Source organism: Mesoplodon mirus, assembly GCF_964341445.2.
Source record: "Mesoplodon mirus genome assembly, chromosome: 12".
In the NCBI taxonomy this organism is placed as follows: Eukaryota; Metazoa; Chordata; class Mammalia; order Artiodactyla; family Ziphiidae; genus Mesoplodon; species Mesoplodon mirus.
The window spans coordinates 47,816,973-47,840,450 of record NC_138988.1 but is presented as its reverse complement, the minus strand read 5'-3'; the positions used below and the strand labels follow the sequence as shown (position 1 = coordinate 47,840,450).

General features: G+C 41.1%; 2 protein-coding genes across 5 annotated transcripts in view; one reads left to right on the top strand and one right to left on the bottom strand.

The window, feature by feature from the left end:
* Positions 1–14,716, bottom strand: part of KIF15 (kinesin family member 15) — an 82,190-nt gene extending 67,474 nt beyond the window's left edge. For all 4 annotated transcript variants that reach the window (XM_082639004.1, XM_082639003.1, XM_082639005.1 and 1 more), the window contains exons 1-5: positions 14,625–14,716; positions 8,458–8,500; positions 7,792–7,975; positions 4,712–4,788; positions 712–749 (exon numbers count right to left, since the gene is read on the bottom strand). In XM_082639004.1, coding sequence (XP_082495130.1) covers positions 712–749; positions 4,712–4,788; positions 7,792–7,975; positions 8,458–8,500; positions 14,625–14,643 — 361 coding nt within the window. In that variant the 5' untranslated portion in view covers positions 14,644–14,716. The remainder of the gene's footprint in view (positions 1–711; positions 750–4,711; positions 4,789–7,791; positions 7,976–8,457; positions 8,501–14,624) is intronic.
* A 139-nt stretch (positions 14,717–14,855) lies between these two features.
* Positions 14,856–19,457, top strand: KIAA1143. Its single transcript, XM_082637466.1, has 3 exons — positions 14,856–15,011; positions 18,148–18,292; positions 19,202–19,457. The coding sequence occupies exons 1-3, from the start codon at positions 14,904–14,906 to the stop codon at positions 19,417–19,419; spliced, it is 471 nt and encodes a 156-aa protein (XP_082493592.1). The 5' UTR covers positions 14,856–14,903; the 3' UTR covers positions 19,420–19,457.
* Positions 19,458–23,478: the final 4,021 nt, after the last annotated feature.

Genomic DNA, 23,478 nt, shown 5'->3' with positions numbered 1-23,478 from the left:
AAAACACACTTTGACATAAACCACAGCAAGATCTTTTTTGACCCACCTCCTAGAGTAACAGAAATAAAAACAAAAGTAAACAAATGGGACTTAATTAAACTTAAAAGCTTTTGCACAGCAAAGGAAACCATCAACAAGACAAAAAGACAACCCTCAGAATGGGAGATAATATTTGCAAATGAAATAACAGACAAAGGATTAATCTCCAAAATACACAAACAGCTCATGGAACTCAATATGAAAAAAACAAACAATCCAGTTAAAAAATGGGCAGAAGACCTAAATAGACATTTCACCAAGGAAGACATACAGATGGTCAAGAGGCACATGAAAAGATGCTCAACATCATTAATTATTAGAAGTCAGAGTAATACATATGTCAGGGGACAGCAGTGGGAGTAGTTACGGACTAGGAATCTTGGTCTGGGTAGTGGTTATACAGTACATAATATATAAAAGTTCATTAAACCCACTTCAAAAATTGTTCATTGAGCACATACTCTGTGCTAAGCATTGAGCTGGGAACATAGCTAAAAACACAGACTTTGCTATAATGGAGGTCGCAATCTGACAGAAGCTTGGGAAATAACCCTAATTTTAAGAGGTCAACATCATATACCAGAAAGTATTCCTTTCCAAAAAATATACTAAGTTCTGTCATCACAAAAAGAGTAGACTAAGCCAGTAAATGTTAATCTCTAATTTACTTACCCATCATAGTAAATGTTTTCCCTGAACCAGTCTGTCCACTGTAAAAAAGAATGTTTCATATATTATTTTCACACATGAAATTTAGAAGACTACCCTGTTTTAATATGGTCTACTAGTATATAAATTTTCCCCACAAAGAACTAATTGTCTTTCTTTTTAAAAATTATATCAGGTAAAAAGTGAATGATACATTTTCTTTCTCTCCTATTCTACCACTAAAACTTAACCACTCTTAACTGTCTAATAAATGCTTCTGGATTATACAGACATGGCCATCAGAGTTTTCATTTAATTTTTACTTACAAAATTGGAATGATGCTATTCATACTTCTCTGCAACCTGTTTTTTCCCCTAAATTTTTATCTCACACATCTTTCTATGTTGGTAAATAGAGATCTGCCTCTTTATTTTTAATGGCTACATAGTATTCCATGAATGTATCATAATTTATTTAATCAGAACCAACTAGACTTTTTTTCCCCAATTTTTGCTATTCTAAATAATGCAGCAATTATCTTCCTAAATTCTGCCTTTAAAAGATACTAAGATGTATGTCTTCATTTAAAAATAAAGCAATTAAAAACATCCTTATGCTATAGGCTTGATTTTTTTTTTTTTTTGTATAGTGTCATATCTCCTCAGGTACACCAAGAAACAACTAAAAAAATTTAAATTTAGGGATTTCCCTGGTGGTCCAGTGGGTAAGACTCCATGCTCCCAATGCAGGGGACCCAGGTTTGATCCCAGGTCAGGGAACTAGATCCTGCATGCATTCCACAACTAAGAGTCCACATGCCGCAACTAAAGATCCCACGTACCACAACTAAGACCTGGTGCAGCCAAAATAAATATAAATAAATATTTAAAAAATAAAAACAAAATAAAAATTTATGTTGAATATAGATGTCAATTAGGATGTTAAATGTGTTTACATTGGATTCATGGCACAAATATAAAATTTTGAGTTTACTTTTTGGTTCAATGCTCCCAAGAGCTAGAAAACAGTATAATCTAGTTGTTTACCTCTTTCTTTCGGAAGTAGGGGGAAAAAAGTTCTTCAGTTAACTCAGAATAAGAAATGGATATCGTTGAGTGTCCTACTTGAAAGTGAAGGGGACACTATTAACAATAACTCGAATTGAGAATGTCTAAAGTAAACCAGAAAGCATGCTCACCCAACCAATAAATCAATGCTCACTTCTCTCCGTATGTTTCTCATTTCTGCCCTCGACTACCAAAAGCAATTTTCAAATTAAATATTATAATTAGTATGCCTAAGGATCTTCAAAGAAAACAGTTCTGAAGACATATAATCTCTGGTAATTATGGCTCTTATTTCAAATTTATTTTTGAACTTTACCACTCAAAATATTCTGTGGAAAAAAAAATCTCTTTTTTTTCTTGAGAAGACATGAGAAAATGGTTATCTGCTTCACAGGTCAAGAGAGAATATTTAGTTCTGCTGAACACAACTGAAAAGTAAGCATGAAAGGCAAAGGCAAATTTTCAAGGAAGAATTTGTGCACAAGATGAATCCAAGCTTTAAACTTCTTATTTTTTATTTTCTTGTATTTTGAGCCAATTACAGATGAACCAAGGGCACACACACAAAAAAAGCATCAGCTGCTCAAAATTAATTACATAATTCACTACATCCTAGTAAAAACCTCTGGTTCTAAATAAAATTAGGAAGTCTATTGCTAGAAGAAAAGGAAAAAATAATTGTACTACAAATTATATTCCTATTTATGAAATAAATCTGAGATGATTCACCTTGTAAAAAAAACTGACCTTGTAGAACTGCCAAGGTTGTCAGCTTACATTCCAACATTAAACCTAGAGCAGTATTTTAAGGCTGCCAGCATTTAGAAACTCAGAATCATCATGCACTTTTTTTTTTTTTGGCTGCGCTGTGAGCCTTGCAGAATCTCAGTTCCCCGACCAGGGATTGAACCCAGGCCCTTGGCAGTGAAAGCACCAAGTCCTAACCACTGGACCACCAGGGAATTCCCATCATCATGCACTTTCAATATATATTTGGAAGACAGATTGACAGTTTCTTATACTATATGACCCAGCAATGTATTCCTACGTATTTACTCAAGTGATTTGAAAACTTATGTTCACACAAAACGCAATATTTGAATGTTTGTAGCAACTTTATTCATAATTGCTAAAAACTGGAAGCAACAAAGATATCCTTTAACAGGGGAGTGAATTAAAAAAACGGTGGTAAATCCACACAGTAAAATACTACTCAGCAAAAAAAAGAAAAAAAAGGAAAGAAAGAAAAAGCAAAAGCTACTGATGCATGCAACAACATAGACAAATCCTAAATGAAAAAAGCCAGAACCAAAAGGCTAAATATTGTATGATTCCAATCATATGACACTCTGGGAAAGGCAAAGCTATAGGAATGGAAAATTTATTAGTGTATCCAGAGGTTGTGGGGGGGCGGGTAGGAGTGGCTGACTATGAATGGGACAAACAGGAGGAACTTTGAAGGTGGAGGAACTGTTCTCTTCAATAGGGGTGCTAAATGCTTGGGTCTCTGCATTTGTCAAAACACTATGCAACTGTACATCACAAAGGGTGAACTTTAAAGTATGCAAACTAAATAAACAAACAAAACACATCAACTAGGATGTCAGAGACCCCAGGATGGAATGCATCTAATTGAATTACAAGTTCATGACATACTGCACTGAAAGGTATAGGTGGAAAAGGGGCTGGCCTAAGTAAGTTTACAAAATAAGGTTTTGACTAGAAATTGTAGGACTTAAGGAAAAAAAAAAGGATCTGTACATAAACACTGTACGCAGTAAATTTGTTCTTCACAGGGATACAGGCTAACAATTCTGAAACTGCTTTACATGTGTACTGGGGATGAACAAATAAATAAATGGATGGTAGCAGTGGGAGCCTGGGTTTCTCACTGTCAGCAAGGGAAGTTACAGATAAACAAGAAAGGAAAGCTAGAATGAACCCACGTGGATTCTAAACCCTTGGATTAGAGTCAGAGACATCAGTATGAACTCAAGTTTACCTTACTGTATATAGAAATGGATAGAAACAGAAACAATTAGAGATATGTCTGTATACATGACTTAGTATACATACATATATTACCTAGCTCTATCTGCTGAAAAGGCCTAGAAGCAATGACACTCCAGTAGCAACAAACATACCGAGTGCCCTTAGTTTTTAAACACCATTCTCCAACAAAAGGAACCAGGGCTCCTTGCCAAAATGGCTGATTCTAGGTCTCAGACAGGGAAAATATAAGATGAGCCAGGAGCATACTGTAGCATCGTAAAGGAAGTGCTCAAAAAACAAAAGCATGTGACATGTCAAAGGGACACAGAAACCAACCTCAAAAAGCTCCCAATGGCCAAGCCAGAACAATGTAAGCAACAAGATAAACATAAGGTAGCATTAGATTATAACCCAAAGTATGAAATAAATATATGTAAGTCCATACCATATAAATGAATGAATTAATTAATGGGCCAAAAAGACAAATCTTCCTTACAGAAGAATCCCGGATAACATGTAGATCCTCTCCAGGAGGGTAGAGTTTAATCCCTCCCACCTTGCTTACACAGGTGGGGCCAATCAGATCACATGAGTTCTTAAAATTAAAGAACATGCCCACCTCAGTCAGAGAGCAACATGACTAAGGAAGAGCAAGAGTTGCATGTCACTGGCTTGGAAGATGGAGAAAGGGGGCTGTAAGCCAAATAATGTACATGGTCCCTAGAAGTCGGAAAACTAGATTCTAGATTCTCCTCTAGAGCTTTCAGAAAGGAACACAGCCCTGCTGACACCTTTATTTTAGCTCAGAGACCGGCGTCAAGCTCCTGACTTACAGAACTGTAAGACAATAAATTTGTGTTGTTTCAAGCCACTAAGTATGTGGTCATTTGTTACAGAAGCCATAGGAAACAAATAGAAGCACTTACTATTGTACCCTTGTATAAGGAAATAGTGAACAACTTACTATGCAAAGATGGTACCATTATAGCCACTCATGCAAGACTCCACAATGCCTTTGGCCACAGTTGAGAACACAGACTCCTATAAATGTTAAGCACCAAATATGTTAACATTTCACAAAAATGAAAACATTTTTCCTAAACTACATTCTAAAATATAATAAAATGTGTGTGAAAATTTTCATTTGCAATAACATGAAAATTATATCTACTATAGGAAAGGCTAAAATAGCTAAGATGATAAAACTGTAAACATAATTATGTCCATTAATCTCCTATGCAATTATAGATTTAAACCTCACATCTAGAGTTTATATAGAATTTAGCATACTGTATGCAATATTATACTGGTATCAGCATAAAATACATAGCCCTATATGTTCTTCAGTACTTTTCCCACAAGCTTATACTAAATAATCAACATCTGACTGTTATTTTCATTTTTATATATAAATAGATGCAGCCTTATCAACAATGCAAGAATTTGTAGATCTGCATCGTCTAGTATAGTAGCCATGAGCCACATATGGCTACAGAGCACCTGAAAGGTGGCTAGTCCAACTTGAGATGTGTTGTAAGTATAAAACATACACCAGTTTTGGAAGACTGAACATGAAAAAAAAAAAAGAATGGAAAAATATCTCATTAATAACTTGCTTTATGATCCTTACATGTTGAAATGGTATTTTAGATATACTGGGTTAAATAAGATACAGAATTAAAACTAATTTTACCTGTTTCTTTTTTACTTCTTAAAAATGTGGCGGGCTTGCCTGGTGGCGCAGTGGTTGAGAGTCCGCCTGCCGATGCAGGGGACACGGGTTCGTGCCCCGGTGCAGGAAGATCCCACATGCCGCGGAGCGGCTAGGCCCATGAGCCATGGCTGCTGAGCCTGCGCGTCCGGAGCCTGTGCTCCGCAACTGGAGAGGCCACAACAGTGAGAGGCCCGCGTACCGCAAAAAAAAAAAAAAAAAAAAAATGTGGCTACTAGGGAAATCCCTAGTAGTCCAGTGGTTAGGACTCTGCGCTCTCACTGCTGAGGGCCCAGGGTCAATCCCTGGTTGGGGAACTAAGATCCTGCAAGCCGCACGGCACGACCAAAAATGTGGCTACTAGAAAATGTTAAATTATATATATGCCTCACTTTCTATTTCCACTGTCCAGCCATGCCCTAGATGAAAAAGATCTAAAGATCTACATGTCTCACCAAAAACATCAAAAACATCCATGTGTATGAGGGAATAATCAAGATGTGTGATGTCCAATGCAATAGCCATTAGCCATGTGTGGCTATTACTTAAATTAATTAAAATTAAATAAAAATTAAAAGTCAGGTCCTCAGATGCACTAGTCATATTTCAAGTGCTCAACAGCCACATGTGGTTAGGGCATCTGAGAAATTAATAATCTGAAAAGGTGAATTTGAAATTTTAATTAATCTTAATTAATTTAAACTTAAATAGCCATGTGTATCTAGAGGCTCATGTAATGGACAGCACATTTACAGAACATTTCCATCACTGCAGAAAGTTCTATTTAATAGTGCTAGCTAGATTTTAACTAAATTGTCCTTAATTAGAAAAAGTTATTGACACCATAGCAATTTTTTTTTTTTGGCCACGCCTTGTGGCATGTGGAATCTTAGTTCCCCAACCAGGGATCGAACCCGTGCCCACTGCATTGGAAGTGTGGAGTCTTAACCACTGGACCGCCAGGGGAGTCCCAACACCATAGTAATCTTAAAGCAATCATTCTCTGCTATGGATTGAAGGTCTCCCCGAAATTCATATGTTGAAACACTAATCCCCAACGTAATGGTATTTGGAGATGGGGCCTTCGGGAGGTAATCAGTCGTGAGAGTGGAGCCCTCAGGATAGCAGTACAGGCACACCTCAGAGATATTGTGGGTTCGTTTCCAGATGAGCTCAATAAAGTGAACATAGCAATAAAGCAAGTCAAATGAATTTTTTGGTTTCTCAGTGCATATAAAAGTTATATTTGTACTATACTGTAGTCTATTAAGTGTGCAATAGCATTATTTCTAAGAAAACAATGTACATGTCTTAATTTAAAAATACTTTATTGCTAAAAAATGCCAAAACAACTACAATAGTAACATCAAAGATTACTGATCACAGATCACCATAATAATAACAAAAAAGAACAAAATATTTCAAGAAATATTGACCAAAATGTGACACAGAGACATGAAGTGAGCAGTGCTGTTGGGAAAATGATGGTAATGGAGGTGTTCAATGCAGAGCTGCCACACACCTTCAATTGTAAATAAACACAGTATCTGCAAAGTGCAATAAAGTGAGGTATGCCTGTAGTGCCCTTATAAGAAGAGACACAGAGAATTCTCTCTCTCCACCATGTGAGGACACAGTGGAAGACAGCTGTCTACAAGCCAGGAAGTGAGTCCTCACCAGACGCTGGATCTCTTGCACTTGATCTTGGATTCCCAACCTCCAGAACTGTGAGAAATAAATGTTTGTTGTTTAAACCACCCACTCTATGATATTTGTGTAATGGCAGCCAGAACCAAGACACTCTTCTTGGGCTTCCCTGGTGGTGCAGTGGTTGGGAGTCCGCCTGCCGATGCAGGGGACGCGGGTTCGTGCCCCGGTCCGGGAAGATCCCACATGCCGCGGAGCGGCTGGGCCCGTGAGCCATGGCCGCTGAGCCTGCGCGTCTGGAGCCTGTGCTCCGCAACGGGAGAGGCCACAACAGTGAGAGGCCCACGTACCGCAAAAAAAAAAAAAAAAAAAAAAAAAAAAAAGACACTTCTTAAACTAGGTAGTTCAACTTTACTTATCAATCATCCAAGTGGCTCTGAAAAGTACACCTTCACCAACCTCCATCACAGGTTGGAGAGGGAAAATAAAGCAGGCTTGTCATTCTAGTACAAAGTCTGATGAAGGAAGAAAAATATTTAATAATATTAAATTTTAAATATTTATGGAATGTTTGAGCTTCCTTATCTGAGATCTGTCAAACTAAAGAGACCAGAAGTGAAATCCTCCCAAATAACAGAATCTTATATGTTCCAAATGAAAAGTTGAGTTCCCAAAATCATCATTACCTGAGTGGTGTCCATTTCTGCCACATGATCAAATACGAAGGTTTTGGGCTCAGGGTTGGAGTGCAGCCGGACAGTCATAGAGGACAGCACAGATAGGCATAAGTTTTGCTCTCCATCAGCTGATCCAGAACCCTCTGTAGGTGGGCGAATTCGCACAAAAACTTTGATAGCATCGCCTTCATTACTAAAGACAAAAAAATATAGCAGCTAAGTTTACTGGAGAAAAAGGATCTAAGCCTCATATTACCTCTAGTGTTTCTATTCTGAGTTTCCCCAACAAAGTCCGAGATCTACCCATTTACGTTTACCTTTTTTCAAGAGTCTCCCATAACCCACAGCCTTTATTGATTTGCTTCACATCAGCCAACTTCAAAAGCCTTTACTTGAAATCATCTGAAAGGCAGCTCTAAGCTCTGCTTGTCTCTGACTTCCTTTTTAATAGCAATAATAAAATAAGTCATCCCAAGGGATGTTACGGATTCTATCTTTTAGCCTGGAAGGTGAGGGGACAGAGGCTGGGGAGATGTGATTTTTCCATATTTCCAGGTAGCCGAGGACAAAGCTTAATGCTGAAACAAGAAACCCTTACTTATTATGCTAAATGGTTGTTTTAGGAATACTACATCCCTAATTCTTTTGGTCTCATCAACAAGATTTTTTCCTTACCTTGGTTGGTTAGACTGACAATTTGTCACACTGCGTAACTCAGCTAGAAAAAAAGATAAGAAGTCATTAAAGGTTTTTAAAAGTACAACATGAAAACCCCATTCTTCTAGCCTATTCTTCAGTTGCTGACACTCCTCAGTCTCCCGGCTCCCTGGCCTGGGCGTGACAGGGGACAAGCCTAGATCTTCCACTCCATTCTAACTGTAAGCAGATAGGTTAGGGGGTCCCCGGAGAAAGAGAACCAGGAATGGCTTTCTTGACATAAGAGAACCCATTTTGGTCTAAGCCTGGCGCAATGCTTGCCCTCAAACAGGTCTCAATAATTAATGACCTTGAGGGAGGAAATGCAGAAACAAGGAGGAGCAGTCGAGAAACCACAGTACAGCCTTGGGGCAGCGTCCAGGTTCCTCAAGGGATATACATAATAACATACCTTTGAGTTCTGCAGGAACTAAGGCCCATAGTCAGGTGGAGGATGGAATTACGATGGTGACCCTCCAGACTTCAATCGACTAAGGTTTGGACTCTTGTCGACCTTTGCCCCAACTCTATGCTAAATTTCCTCAGTTCAATCAAGTCCCTTCATGAATATGTATGTACGCTTAGCTTAAAACTTCCCCAGTTTTGCTGTTCAGGGAGAGTCTGCTTTGGGAAAGATCCCGGTATTCTCCTCTTGCTGTAAGTAATAAATCCTAGAGAATGGGGAGACCAGTACCCAGAGTTGCTGTAACATATTATCTAAGATGTCAAGTTTCTAACAAAAAAATTATAAGGAATTCAAAGAAACAAGGAAGTATGATCCATAAACCAGAAAAAAAGCAGGCATCAGAAACTGCCTGTGATAGTGCCTACATGCTGGGTTTGTCAGGAAAAAACTTCAAAGTAGCCATTATAAACATGTACAGAACTAAAGGAAATCAAAATTAAGAATTAAAGGAAGGTATGAGGACAATGTCCACATCAAATAGAGAATATCAATAAAGAAAAATTATAAAAAAGAAACAAATGGAAACTCTGGAGTTGAAAAGTGTATCAAGTGAAATAAAAATTCGCTTGAATGGCTCAAAGTAGATTTGAACTGGCAGAAAAAAGAGCAAGCAAGCTCTGAGATAGATCAATAGAGATTATAAAAGTCAAAGAACAGAGAGAAAAAAGGATGAAGAAAAGTGAAGTGAGCCTCAGAGAAATGCGGGACGTCATTAAGCATGCCAACATACATAAATGGGGAGTAGCAGGAGAAAGAACAGAAGAGAAAGAACAGAAAAAATTCAAAGAAATAATGGCCAAAAACTTCCCAAATTCATTAAAAGGCAATCTACACATCCAGGAAGTTCAACAAATTCCAAAAAGGATAAACACAAACAGATCCACAGATACATCATAGTAAAAATGCTGAGAGTCATTACTTATGAGAGAACCCCAATCAGATTAACAGCTGACTCTCAGCAGAAACAACAGAGGCCAGAGGAATTAGAGGGAGTTTGTTGTTAGAAGGCCCACCTTACAAGAAATAGTAAAGGAAGTTCTTCAGCCTGAAAGTAGTGACCACAGACAGTAAAATTCAAATCTACATGAAAAAAATCAAAGAGCACCAGGTAACAGTGATCATGTAATTATAAAAAACAAAAGAAATTCCTATTTTCTCCTCCCCTTACTTGACTTGAAAAACAATTGTATAAAATAATATGTATATAATGTATTGTTGGGCCTACAACATATAGAAACATATGTATATTTGCCAATAATAGCACAAGGAAGGTGGGTAGGAACAAAGCTGTAACAGCCTAAGGAAATGACTAAAGATGGTAATGTATTGTTGGGTTTTTAACAATAGACGTACTTGTTTAACAATAATACCAAAGAAGGGGTGAAAGGGAATAAAGCTACATAGCCCCTGCTCGCTGCAACTAGAGAAAGCCAGCGCACAGCAACGAAGACCCAACACAGCCAAAAATAGAAGCTGACACTGTTAAGATGTATATGTTAAACCTTAGAGCAACCATTAAAAAAAAAAACTTCAAAAAAAGCAGGGAGTTCCCTGGTGGTCCAGTGGTTAGGACTCCACACTTCCACTGCTGGGAACACGAGTTCGATCCCTGGTTGGGGAACAAAGATCCTGCATGTGGCATGGCCCCCCTCCAAAAAAAAAAGAGCAGTAACAAAATGGAAATAGAGTCACAGATGTAGAAAACAAATTATTTATGGTTACCAGGGCGTAACAGGTAGGGAGGGATAAATTGGGAGATTAGGATTGACATATACACAGTACTATATATAAAATAAATAACTAATAAGGACCTATTATATAGCACAGGGAACTCTACTCAATACTCTGTAATGGCCTACATGGGAAAAGAATTTTAAAAAGAGTGGATATATGTATTATATATATGTATAACTTATTCACTTTGCTGTACACCTGAAACTAACACAACATTGTAAATCAACTATAATCCAATAAAATTTTTTTTAAAAAGCAGTAAAGATGGAACAGAGAAACATAAAAAACATGTGACATATAGAAAATGAAAAGTAAAGTGGCAGATGTGAATACAACCAAATCAATAACAACATGTGAATGGATTAAACAACCCAATCAAAAGGCAGAGATTGTCAGACTAAGATGAAAAAACATGCTCCAACTATATACTATCTAAAGGAAACACAGTTTAGATTCAAAGATATAAACATATGGAAAGTAAAAGGATGAAAAAAGATTATCTCATGCAAACAGCAATCATAAGAAAGCAGGAGTGGCTATACAGGTTTCAGACAGACTTTAAAACAAAGTTACTAGGGGCTTCCCTGGTGGCGCAGTGGTTGGGAGTCCACCTGCCAATGCAGGGGGCACGGGTTCGTGCCCCGGTCCGGGAGGATCCCGCGTGCCGCGGAGCGGCTGGGCCCGTGAGCCGCAACTACTGAGCCTGCGCATCTGGAGCCTGTGCTCCGCAACAAGAGGTCGCGACAGTGAGAGGCCCACGCACCGCGATGAACAGTGGCCCCCACTTGCCACAACTGGAGAAAGCCCTCACGCAGAAATGAAGACCCAACACAGCCAAACATAAAAAAAAAAAAAAAAAGTTACTAGAGATAAAGAAGAACATTTTTTATAATGATAAAAAGGTCAAACTACCAGGAAGATAACACAGATATAAACATATACTCAGGGACTTCCCTGGTGGTGCAGTGTTAAGAATCCACCTGCCAACGCAGGGGACACGGGTTCGAGCCCTGGTCCAGGAAGATCCCACATACTGCAGAGCAACTAAGCCCGTGCGCCACAACTACTGAGCCTGCGCTCTAGAGCCCGCGAGCCACAACTACTGAAGCCCACGCACCTAGAGCCCATTGTCCACAACAACAGAAGCCACCGCAATGAGAAGCCTGCGCACTGCAACGAAGAGTAGGCCCTGCTCGCCGTAACTAGAGAAAGCCCATGTGCAGCAACGAGGACCCAACGCAGCCAAAAATAAAATTAATTACTTAAAAAAAATAACAAACATATATTCACCTAGTAACAAAGCACCAAAATACATGACAAGAAATGAAGGGAGAAATAGACAATTCAACAATAAGAGCTACCATATGACCCTGCCATCCCACTCATGGGCACATATCCAGAGAAAAACATGGTCGGAAAGGATACATGCACCCCAGTGTTCATTGCAGTACTGCTTACAATAGCAAAGACATGGAAGTAACTAGATGGATAAAGAAGATGTGGTACATATATACAATGGAATATTAGCCATTAAAAAGAATGAAATAATGCCATTTGCAGCAACATGGATGGACCTAGAGATTGTCATACTGAGTGAAGTTAAGTCAGACAGAGAAGGAGAATGATATCACTTATACGCAGAATCTAAAAAGAAATGATACAAATGAACTCATTTACAAAACAGAAACAGACTCACAAACTTAGAGAATGAATTTATGGTTACCAGGAGGGAAGGGTGGGGCAAAGGGATAGTTAGGGAGTTTGGGATTGACATGTACACACTATTATATTTAAAATGGATAACCAACAAGGACCTACTGTATAGCACAGGGAACCCTCTGTTCAATGTCATGTGGCAGCCTGGATGGGAGGGGAGTTTGGGGGAGAATGGATACATGTATATATATGGCTGAGTCACTTTGCCCTGCACCTGAAACTATCACAACATTGTTAATTGGCTATACTCCAATATAAAATTAAAAGTTAAAAAAAAAAGAAGAAGAATTTAGAGTGGGCAGATGACACAATCAGAAAATAAAATAAAATAAATAAATAAATATATATGTAACTGAATCACTTTGCTGTACACCTGAAACACTGTAAGTCAACTATACTTCAATAAAAACAAACAAACAAACCAACCTTAGATGCTTACTCTGCAGTCCAGATAGCTATGGATCATCTAACCAAATATGATTAAGTTCAGAAAGGGACTCTTAAACTCAGTCAATTTCATGAGGGTTATTTCACATTCTCATTTCTCTGATTTCAGTCAGCAGCCCATGGTGCCAGCGTTGTCACAAGAAATAACCTTCATGAGCACAAAAGTAAGAGCTGCAGGGAGCACTGCATGGGCTCTCTCCTTCCCACTCCATGTTCCTGGTCTCTAGCCTGCTGGGAATGCACTTACCTGGGGTGTCATCAACCTCAACTTTGCTAACAAACTTAAAGGAGCAGGAGAGTTCCCCATGGAAATCACCACCATCATAAAGGGGAGCTGTGTCTCATTGCGGTGGCTTCTCTTATTGCGGTGGCTTCTCTTATTGCGGAGCATGGGCTCTAGGCGTGCAGGCTTCAGTAGTTGTGGCACATGGCTCAGTAGTTGTGGTTCGCCGGCTCCAGAGAGCAGGCTCAGTAGTTGTGGCACATGGGCTTAGTTGCGCTGCAGCATGTGGGATCTTTCCGGACCAGGGATCGAACCCGTGTCCCCTGCATTGGCAGGTGGATTCTTAACCACTGTGTCACCAGGGAAGCTCTCCCATCACTTCCTGATGTGTACAGACAGGACAGAGTCCTTTAACACAGTCACATACATATGTCACTTTCCATTAAATAAACAGATGCTCTAATATCACAAACATCAATTCTCTTGCTTGAGTCCAGATTTACTGAACACTGTGATTGTGCAGAAAGCGCGATCAACATTTTGCTCCAATAACGTACCAATTTGTGTGCTAATATTCCCTGAATACTGAAAATGGGGGAGGAAAAGGAACATTTTAGATGGAAAAAGAGAGCATAATGAGGTGTTAATGGTATGATGGACCTAAAAGGTAAGTAAAACAACAAACGTATCAGGAAAGAATTGCAACTGACAGCTAAAAGCATTAACGTTATTGAAAGGTTCAAACACCAAAAATTCACCATTTCTTCAATCTTCTAACATAGGCATCGCCTCGTTACCATTCATAGCATTCACAAAAATCCATCTAATCAGCTCAAAATCAGCTTTGAAAAACCAAGACTCCTTAAAGGGTTAGGCGATGTAAGAGGCACGTATACAGGAACAGCAAAGGACCAAGAAATTAGTAAAATTGAACGGTTTATCAAAAGCAAAAATGACAGGCTCCCTTCTATGAGAAAAAGGAAGAAATTGAAGGGGTCTCCTGGAGAAGAAAAAAGGGACTGTGAGACTATAAAGACACTACTGAATCCTGTGCTTTAAAAGTCCCTTACCTAAGGAGAGTCCACAGCGGACCCTCCAAAAGAGAAAGACATGCTTGGAACAAGAATAAGTTCTTCCCTTCAGGAAACTCAGTATTGTGGAAATACGCAGAAGGTAGTGAGAGCTGGAGCCGACCCTCAGGCGAAGATACCTAGAGAGGCAGCCCGGGTCCGGACTCGGGAAGAGGCCAGCGACGAAACGGCAGGACCGAGAACGGGAGGGAAGAACCAGAAGGTCGCTTAGGAGCCAAGCGCCTGGATGAGGGCTCGGTTCCGGTTCTCTGCTCAGCCCCAGAGCTTAGAATTGCGCCAGGCTCGTAGCGTGCGCCCAACACATAGACGAAAGGGAAGAGAGCTGTTCCATTAGTGTATTATCTTGGAGAGACAGAGGGAGATTTCAAACATCCCCCGCCGCTCAGTCCGCTCCTGCCCTTCCCGCCCAGCAGGAAAGTTCGTATTTGGGGGCGGAGACGGGGTCACGAAGCCTGGGCTTCTCACTTACTTTTGCAGCCGGACGCCATGGTGCCCTCACCCCTCGACCCCGAGACCGACGGAGCGACTGCACTCACTCCCAGCCCAGCCGCGCGCGGAGATTCCGCCCACTCAAGATGGCCGCGAATTTAAATTTGGCGCTCAGGTCGAACGTTGACGCCAGCACGGAGGCTGCCATGTTGCCAGGCCCTGTGTCAGGGGCGGGGCCGACGTGACGTCACGAGCAAGCGCCGTCGCCTCTGTACAGTCTCCAGGCGGCTGGGGCATCCTGTTTTTCCCTAGCGCGGCTATGAGCAAGCGGAACCAGGTGTCGTACGTGCGGCCAGCCGAGCCGGCGTTTCTGGCCCGCTTCAAGGAACGGATCGGCTACGAGGAAGGGCCCACGGTAGAAACCAAGGTGAGCCCAGGCCAGTCCCTTTACCGCAGAAATGCGGCCCGCTCCGCCAGTTCCAGCTTCTGGCTTGACTTGGAGGCCAGATACTGATGGGTCCCTCCTCGCACCCGCGCCCGGCCCCTAGTCCGAGTGTCCTCGGACCCCAGGCTGGTCATCTTCAAACAAACTACTGCCTCTTTCGCCCAGGAAGCTATTTGTCGTTTTCACAGTGCTGCTGTGTTCTTGAAAATGACTTCACGCAGGTAAAGCGCCTCGTCCTTGGTAGACGGTTAAGAAAGATCATTTTCCTCTCTTCGTTTTCACTTGCTTATCCCATAACCTGTAGTTAGCAGTGTGGGTGGTAGCGTCGTCCCATTTTCCAGGTAAAGAAACTGAGGCCACTCGATCAAATGACCTGATATCCTAAGCCTTGAGTCTGGAACATCCTTAATGAATGCCCTAGATCTACTTCTGTGCTTGTTGTCACCAAAAACAAAAAACAAACAAACAGAAAAACCCGGAAAGCAAAAACCTTTTATATCTTGGATCTCAATAGAAGAAGAGGAGCTTCAGGAAGGAGCCACACCTGGATAGTTAGAAACGGGGATCGGTGGGAGCCAACTTCTAAGCCCCCCCAGGCTCCTACCCGAACTGATTCACATCAAAATCTGCCCTTTTTTTTTTTTTTTTTTTTTTTTGTGGTACGTGGGCCTCTCACTGTTGTGGCCTCTCCCGTTGTGGAGCACAGGCTCCGGACGCACAGGCCCAGTGGCCATGGCTCACGGGCCCAGCCGCTCCGCGGCGTGTGGGATCTTCCCGGACTGGGGCACGAACCCGTGTCCCCTGCATCGGCAGGCGGACTCTCAACCACTGCGCCACCAGGGAAGCCCTGCCCTACCTTTTTTAATAGAAAGAGACTATTATGCTTAGGGCATGTGTGGAGAAATAGAGAATTTATTTAGCACTTTGTTTTTAGCACTTGCACAAAGACCCACCCCTCAAGTCACTTAGTAGAAGGACACAAGATTGACTTAAGTGCAGTTAATCCAGTGAGTATGTGCTAAATCCAGGCCCTGGGCCAGGCTCTGAAAGGACAGAGATGGATCTCCAAAATGCCCTGTTCTTTAACACCTTCCTGCCTGCCTCATCTCAGCCTTCACAGGTCACCAACTCAGTGAAGCCCTTTGAACCTCCCCCAGACAGTAACTCCTCCTCTGTTCTTCTCTTCACTCTATCCGCATCTTATCTGCAATACTCATCATTATGCATGGCAACTACTTGCTCTCTTGGGTATCTCCACCACTAAATCGAACACTCTTAAGTATCTTAATCCCTCTATATTTTCCTAGTACAGTGCCTGTGGCACCAAGTAGTGGGTGACAAGTTACATTGGTTAGATGACTGTGGTTATCATCAGGCAAGGCTTCATGGAGGAAGGGACATTTAGATTGAATCTTGAGCATAGGTAAGTCAGCAGGTAGAGATGGAAGGAACAGCATGGGTAAAGGTGTAGAGATAGTGAGTCACGGACTGTGTTTAGAAGTGATTGAGGGACTGATAGAGGTGAGGCCATATGGACTATTCAGTAGGCAACAAGGAGCATGTTTGGATAGAGATAAGATGATCAGGGAGTGACTGGTGCCCAGGACCAAAAACAGTGACTATGGCAAAGAGGATGAGGTTTGAGAAAAGGGACATGGTTTCAGCAATGAGGAGAATATGGACCTAACTTTATAGTTTGCTTCAGGTCCTAGTGATGATCATGTGTGTGCCTAGTTAACACCTTGAAGATTGAAGCTTAGAATGCTATCTTAGGAGAATTCGGGGGGTTGGGGGGGGAACTTTCCAATTAATATCAGTCATTCGGGCTAAGACATTTGATCAACAGACTTTTCCATAGACAGATGTCCCAGGTTCCTGTGTTTGCGAAACCAACTTCATTCTTAATCATTTTGGCAGTATAATCATTCTAGGAATCTGTTAACAAAAAGAAAAAGAAAAGAGTTTCATGGGAAATCACTATGTAATTATAGTTTATAGTTTAAGATTATAGCTGTGGTTATTGACTGAGGCCAGATCCTGCAGGGCTTTGTTGCCCTGTTTGGGAGACAAGGAAGGCTCTGTGAGAGGTGGACTGACAAGCTATTTGCATAATGTCTGGTGGGTGTGCATGCCTTTCAACCTAGCATTTCCATTCGAGGAATTTATCTATGTATAAGTTTGCAAAAGTGAACAAAAACGTGCAAAAATTTTATTATAGTAGAAAAAAACTAGAAACAACCAAAATTTTTACTTACAAAGAACTGGTCAAATAAACCATGAGATAACCATATGTATAATTAAATACTGGGCAGTGATTTTTTAAAATAGATGATGCCATATGTATCTCTAGGCATTGTGCAAAGGTTTTTTTGAGTATAAAACTTGGGTGAGTGGGGCTTATATGATATCTGACATTTTTTAAAAATCTCAGTCAACTAGCCAAATATTACCATTTGTTGCACCTGTAGAGTCAGTGCATGGTTTCTGTTATTTTCTGTACTTTTTTATGTTTGGTAAATTTCATAATTTAAAAAGGAAAACGAAAGCGAGTCATATAGTAGTATGTTCCGTGTCTTGTTTGTATACAAAATGTTTTCTGTACCTCCGTATTTTTATACACTTAGAATAACACTTAGGATACCCACCAAACAAGCTACTGGAAGGGGGTAAAGATGAGCAGAAGTAGGTGAAGGAAGACCTTTTACTTGCCGTTTTCTGTACTTTGGTGGTGTTTATTTTTTGTCACACTTTGCGAAGAGATGTAAATGAAAAGGGTTGATGAAGAGCAGAGAGAACTCCTGTAGTCAGCACTACCCTGAGTAGGCTGAATGCTGGCACAACATAAAGCAGAGGGCCCCTGACATCAGGAACTGCAAGCTGGGTTCCTGCTGAAATGGAAACCAGTTCCCTTGGACAGGCACCCCAGGATAACTGGCAGGACCTCTTCCCTACTCTGGTGAGGTTAGATTCTTAAGAGTTACTTGAAAATTCATTGCCAAACACATTTAGTCAATAAAGTTACCCTTCTCACTCTAGTAATTACAGTTTCTCACAGAGACAGTGGTTGTATTTAGTTCAAGGTCAGCAACTTAAATGTTATGTTTGTGTTTTTTCCTAGAGAATCCAGCTTCAGCTCCCAGGTGAAGATGATGATCACAGTGACAAAGAAGATGAACAGCCCCAAGTGGTGGTTTTAAAAAAGGGAGACCTATCAGTTGAAGAAGTCATGAAAATTAAAACAGAAATAAAGGCTGCCAGAGCAGGTATGTCTGAAAGTAAGCTGGTTTTTCTACCAACTTAACGAGTTAGGTATGAAATCATTTTATACAGTGGTATGGTATGTTTGAAGGAGACAGTCCTAGGTTCAAACTTTGGCTTTAACACTTACCAGATGTGTTACCTTGAACATGTTATTTCACCTCTCAGCCTCAGTTACCTCATCAGTAAAATGGGGACAAGTTGTGCCCACTTTATTGGGCTGTTATAAGGATTAAGTACAAACTTAAGTAAAAACATCCTGTTTTTAAAAAAAATACCTGGTTAGGTTTACAAACTAGTCAACAGAGGTGTATTTAATTAGTGCCTGAAGTGTGGTATGCTATATAGTATTTTTTTCATTATTTGTAGTATTTATTACATTGCTTTAGGAGGAAATGCTGGAGTTCCAAACAATTGCTTTTCGAAATACTTAAAAAATATAGCCTGATAGTAATGAATTGGGGACTGGCAATATTACACTATACTTCGTTTGGTACATGAGGTTTGTGTTTTTGTTTTTTCGGTTTTTTTTTTGCGGTATGCGGGCCTCTCACTGTTGTGGCCTCTCCCGTTGCGGAGCACAGGCTCCGGACACGCAGGCTCAGCGGCCATGGCTCACGGGCCCAGCCACTCCGCGGCATGTGGGATCTTCCCGGACCGGGGCACGAACCCATGTCCCCTGCATCGGCAGGCGGACTCTCAACCACTGCGCCACCAGGGAAGCCCTGTACATGAGTTTTTATTAAGTGACTGCATGTCTTGTGGCTATATAGCTAGAGGCAGTGGAGAAGACCAGACTGAATTGACTCAAGGACATCCATAAATACCGTATGAGATTTTCTTGCCATTTGACTCTCTGATAAAGTCAAAATAACAAGAGAAAGAAAGTTTTTTAACTTTGTTTTTTCCTGCAGATGAAGAACCAGCTTCAGCTGATGGAAGAATTATGTATCGAAAACCAGTCAAGCGTTCCTCAGATGAAAAATATTCCGGTTTAAGAGCAAGCTCAAAAAAGAAGAAGACAAATGAAGAAGATGAAATAAATAAGCAGGATTCAGTTAAAAACAACTCACGAAAGCAAATCAAAAATAGTAGCCTCCTTTCTTTTGACAATGAAGATGAAAATGAATAAGTGTAAATAAATATTTTGGACTTAGTCTTCTTTAAGAACATACGGAGTATTTTTTTAAATAACATCTTTTTTTCCTATTATAATACAAGTTCAGGGACTTCCCTGGTTGTCCAGTGGTTAAGACCTCATGCTTCCACTGCAGGGGGCACAGGTTTGATCCCTGGTTGGGGAACTAAGATTCCATAGGCTGCACGGTGTGGCCAAAAAATAAAAATAAAACATTAAAAGAAAAAAAAAAGATAAGACACGTTCACTGGAGAAAATTTAGAAAATACAGAAAACATTCAGTAAGATAAAACATATCTATCCATCAATACCCTTTTGACCTGAACTGCTAACTCTCTATAGACATTAACTGCCACTAACATTTTGTTATTTCCTGTGTGTGGGATGTGTGTGTATGTAAATAACAGTACCTAACATATTAAGAGCAGAATAAATATAGTTAGAATAAATGAGTGTTTAATTTTTTTTTTTTTAACAGGCCGGTGGTTCTCAAAGTGTGGATCCTGGACAAGCAGCATCAGCACCCCTGGAAACCTAAAGATGCAAATTTGCAAGGCCTTGCCTGAGAATCAGAAATTTCGGGTGTAGGGCCCAGCATTCTCTGTAACAAGTCTGCCAGGTGGTTCTGATGCTCACTCGAATTTGAGAAATACTGATAAAGCCTATTATAAGGGAGATAAAACAAAAAATTTAAACAAGTAACATGAAAGACTGTTTAAAAGATCTTAAATCTTGAAACTTAATCTTTACTGTAGGTGATATTTCTAACAATGTAAATGTAAGTGTTACCAGCCAGGAAGCATATCTCATGATGAAAGACCAAGACCAAGGTAGGGTGGCAGGTGACATCTGCTAAGCAGCCTTAAGAAAATTGCTTCACCTCTGTAAACTGCTTTCTAAGAACAGTGGGTCCTGTTAATTGCAGAGAAAGGTGAATGAGTTTGGGGCCAGAGAAGAGAGGCTAGTCCTTTTCCCTCACGAACTATCCCCTTGCTTCTCAGAAATGGACCATAGGAGCAGGGCTAGACAAATAGGCCAGTAATGTGATCCCAGGGCTGAGGCAGGAATAGTAAAAGAACAAGCCTGGAACATCTTGTGCCCAAAAGTAAGGCGGTCCTCAAAGAATAATGGGGGCATGTCAAAAGAACACACGTGGAGGAGAAGGGATAGGTCTTCCTTGCAGTAGAGTCCCAATTAATAAATGTAGGAGGAATGATGGAAATAGAAAAATCACCATTTGGGGGACTTCCCTGGTGGCGCAGTGGTTAAGAATCCGCCTGCCAATTCAGGGGACACGGGTTCGAGCCCTGGTCCAGGAGATCCCACATGCTGCCGAGCAACTAAGCCAGCGTGTCACAACTACTAAGCCTGTGCTCTAGAGACTGTGAGCCACAACTGCTGAAGCCCGCACGCCTAGAGCCTGTGCTCCACAACAAGAGAAGCCACTGCAATAAGAAGCCCATGCGCAGGAACAAAGACCCAATGCAGCCAAAAATAAATAAATTTTTTAAGAAAAAAAATCACCATTTGGAAAATTCCACAATAAGTTGCAGTGGTCTGAATGGCAGCCTCCTAAGAGGTAGGTCCTAATCTCGAACCTGTGAGTGTTACCTTATGTGGTAAAGTTTTTGCAGGTGTGATTAAGGCGCTCAGAGAATCCTGGATAATCTGGGGAGGCTCTAAAAGCCATCACACATTTCCTTGTAAGAGAAAGGCAGACAGAGATTAGACACAGACAAGACAATGTGAAGAGAGGCAGAGAATGCTCACAGCCACCAGAAGCTGGAATAAAAAGATTCTCCCCAAAAGTCTTCAGAGGGAGTGCAGACCTGCCAACACCCTGACTTCAGCCTAATGAAACTGATCTCAAACTTCTGGCTTCTAGAACTCTGAGAGCATACATTTCTGTTCTTTTAAGCCACCAAGTTTGTGATAGTTTGTTACAGAGGCCATAGTAAACAAATACCTAAGTGGTGTTGGAAAGATTCATCAAAAGATGTCAAAATTAGTGGCCAGAAATAGGCTGAAAAGATCACTATTTGCATAGTCTCAAAGTATATCTCCACCAGATATTACAAAAGGAAAACAAGTCGTTTACAGTGGAAAACCAGGCAGATGCCACCTTATGTAAATATGATCAAAGTAACATTACCACTAATAAGTCATACTGACATCATGACCTCCTTACATGATGCACTGAGATGGGCACGTCACTTTCCAAAGGCCGAGAAGAGCCCCTAGGGCCTTCCTGATGCCCTTTTCAAGGATAAGGCTCAAGTGCAGTACTAAAGAGGCCCAAATCCTACAAGCTGACAATGGCACATGAATGTCAATACAGGCTCCAGGGCTTACCTGTCAGTGTCAGTGCAAAGATGCCCATTTATGCTTTCTTCTGAAGAAGTCCTTTATTCTGAGATTATAGGTTTCTTACCTCTGGTTTTTATTTTATGAAATAATGGTTATAACAAATAGCTAGTTAATCTAATGTGCTTACTCGTCAAAATAAAAGGTCATCAAATCTATATCAGTGTCCAAAAAATATTTTGAAGTTTATTGCCTAGGAAAGCCAAACATCAAGGCCAGCACTGTCTGATAGAATATCCCACAATATGATTCACTTTGTTATACAGCAGAAACTAACACAACAATGTAAAGCAATTATACTCCAATAAGGATGTTAAAAAAAAAAGAATATTCCACAATAATGGAGATGTTTTACAGCTTTGCTGCCCCTAGCCACATGTGGTCATTGAGCACTGGAAATGTGGCTAGAGTGAGTGAGAAACTGAACTTTTCCTTCTGTTAATTTTAACTAGCTTAAATAGCCACATGTAGGAAATTCCCTGGTGGTCCAGTGGTTAGGACTCAGTGCTTTCACTGCTGAGGGCCCAGGTTCAATCCCTGGTCAGGGAACTAAGATCCTACAAGCCACACGGTGAAGCCAAAAGAAAAAAAGAGAACAAAATAGCCACATGTAATTAGTGGCCACTCCATTGGACAGTGTAGTTTTAGGTATTATTGGAGTAAACGGGATTTTTTCTTTCACTCATTAGGAGTCCTGCAACTCCTGAGGAAGTCTCTGCCACTTTGTAAGGGTCAAAGGTATTTTCACATTTGACACAAAACAGTGCAAAATGCAATCATATCTGACTGCATGGCTCAAGATAACCAGGGCAATGCAGTCAAGTCAGGAAGCAAGACACATGTCTTCTGAGTTTTCAAGCTCCCACTTCTGTGGCCCTTTCCCCAGTCCTGGGCCCTGTCTCTCCAGAGGTTCTTGCTTTCTGAGCCTCACAGTGCTATGGAAACAGTTTGGACTGACATCTACTCTCACCAACCTACTGCTTCTCCCAAGTTATGCATGAAGTCTTTCAGACAGGAGAAAGGCTAGACGGAAGGCGTCTGTCCAGGCCTGAGGTTAGGAATCCTCCATTGCCCCACAATCATTCTAGGCTAATGGCAGCCCCAAGTTTAACGTGATTTAGGCATATGCGGTCCCAGAAGCTGGGACAGAAGGGACCATTGAGATATCATCACTGATTTGAACATTTCCTTAGAGACTGGCAACAGCTAGCACAGTCCTGGTCCCAGGAGCTGCTGGGGGAGAGCTGACCAAGTTCCTCAGCTGCAGGATGGGACCCCGAACTTTGTATTCGTGTAGCTGTTTCCCCAAATTCTCCCAAGTCTAGCCATAACTTCTCTTGCTCCTCATCCCATCACAGCCTCCATTCTCTCCAAAGTCTGGATCCTCTGACTCTGCAGTGTGGGGTCCTAGAACACAAACCATCTGTCCTGCCTTGACACTCGCAGTCCTTCCCACCATTCTCCTCCCTACACCAATCCAGCTGTGCACCACTACACTTTTCCCCTCCTACCCTGGGCGCCTGAGGAGATGGTAGCACAGAGTCGGTTTTCCCATTGCCCTTGCCTCTCCCTGGGCCAACAAGTCAAGCTGGGTCTCTGGTACAACTGCGGCAGTATTGTCTACCTCCCAGAGAAGGTTCTCTGTAAACTTGTGGGCAATGGAAGCTGGACACCCAATTAAAGATGGGG

What these genes read in the sequence shown, in the direction of transcription:
- KIAA1143 (XM_082637466.1), top strand. Translation starts at nt 14,904, where the DNA reads ATGAGCAAGCGGAACCAGGTGTCGTACGTGCGGCCAGCCGAGCCGGCG. An exon ending in GGCCCACGGTAGAAACCAAG is followed by an intron (nt 15,012 to 18,147) that starts GTGAGCCCAGGC and finishes GTTTTTTCCTAG; the next exon opens with AGAATCCAGCTTCAGCTCCC. An exon ending in AATAAAGGCTGCCAGAGCAG is followed by an intron (nt 18,293 to 19,201) that starts GTATGTCTGAAA and finishes TTTTTCCTGCAG; the next exon opens with ATGAAGAACCAGCTTCAGCT.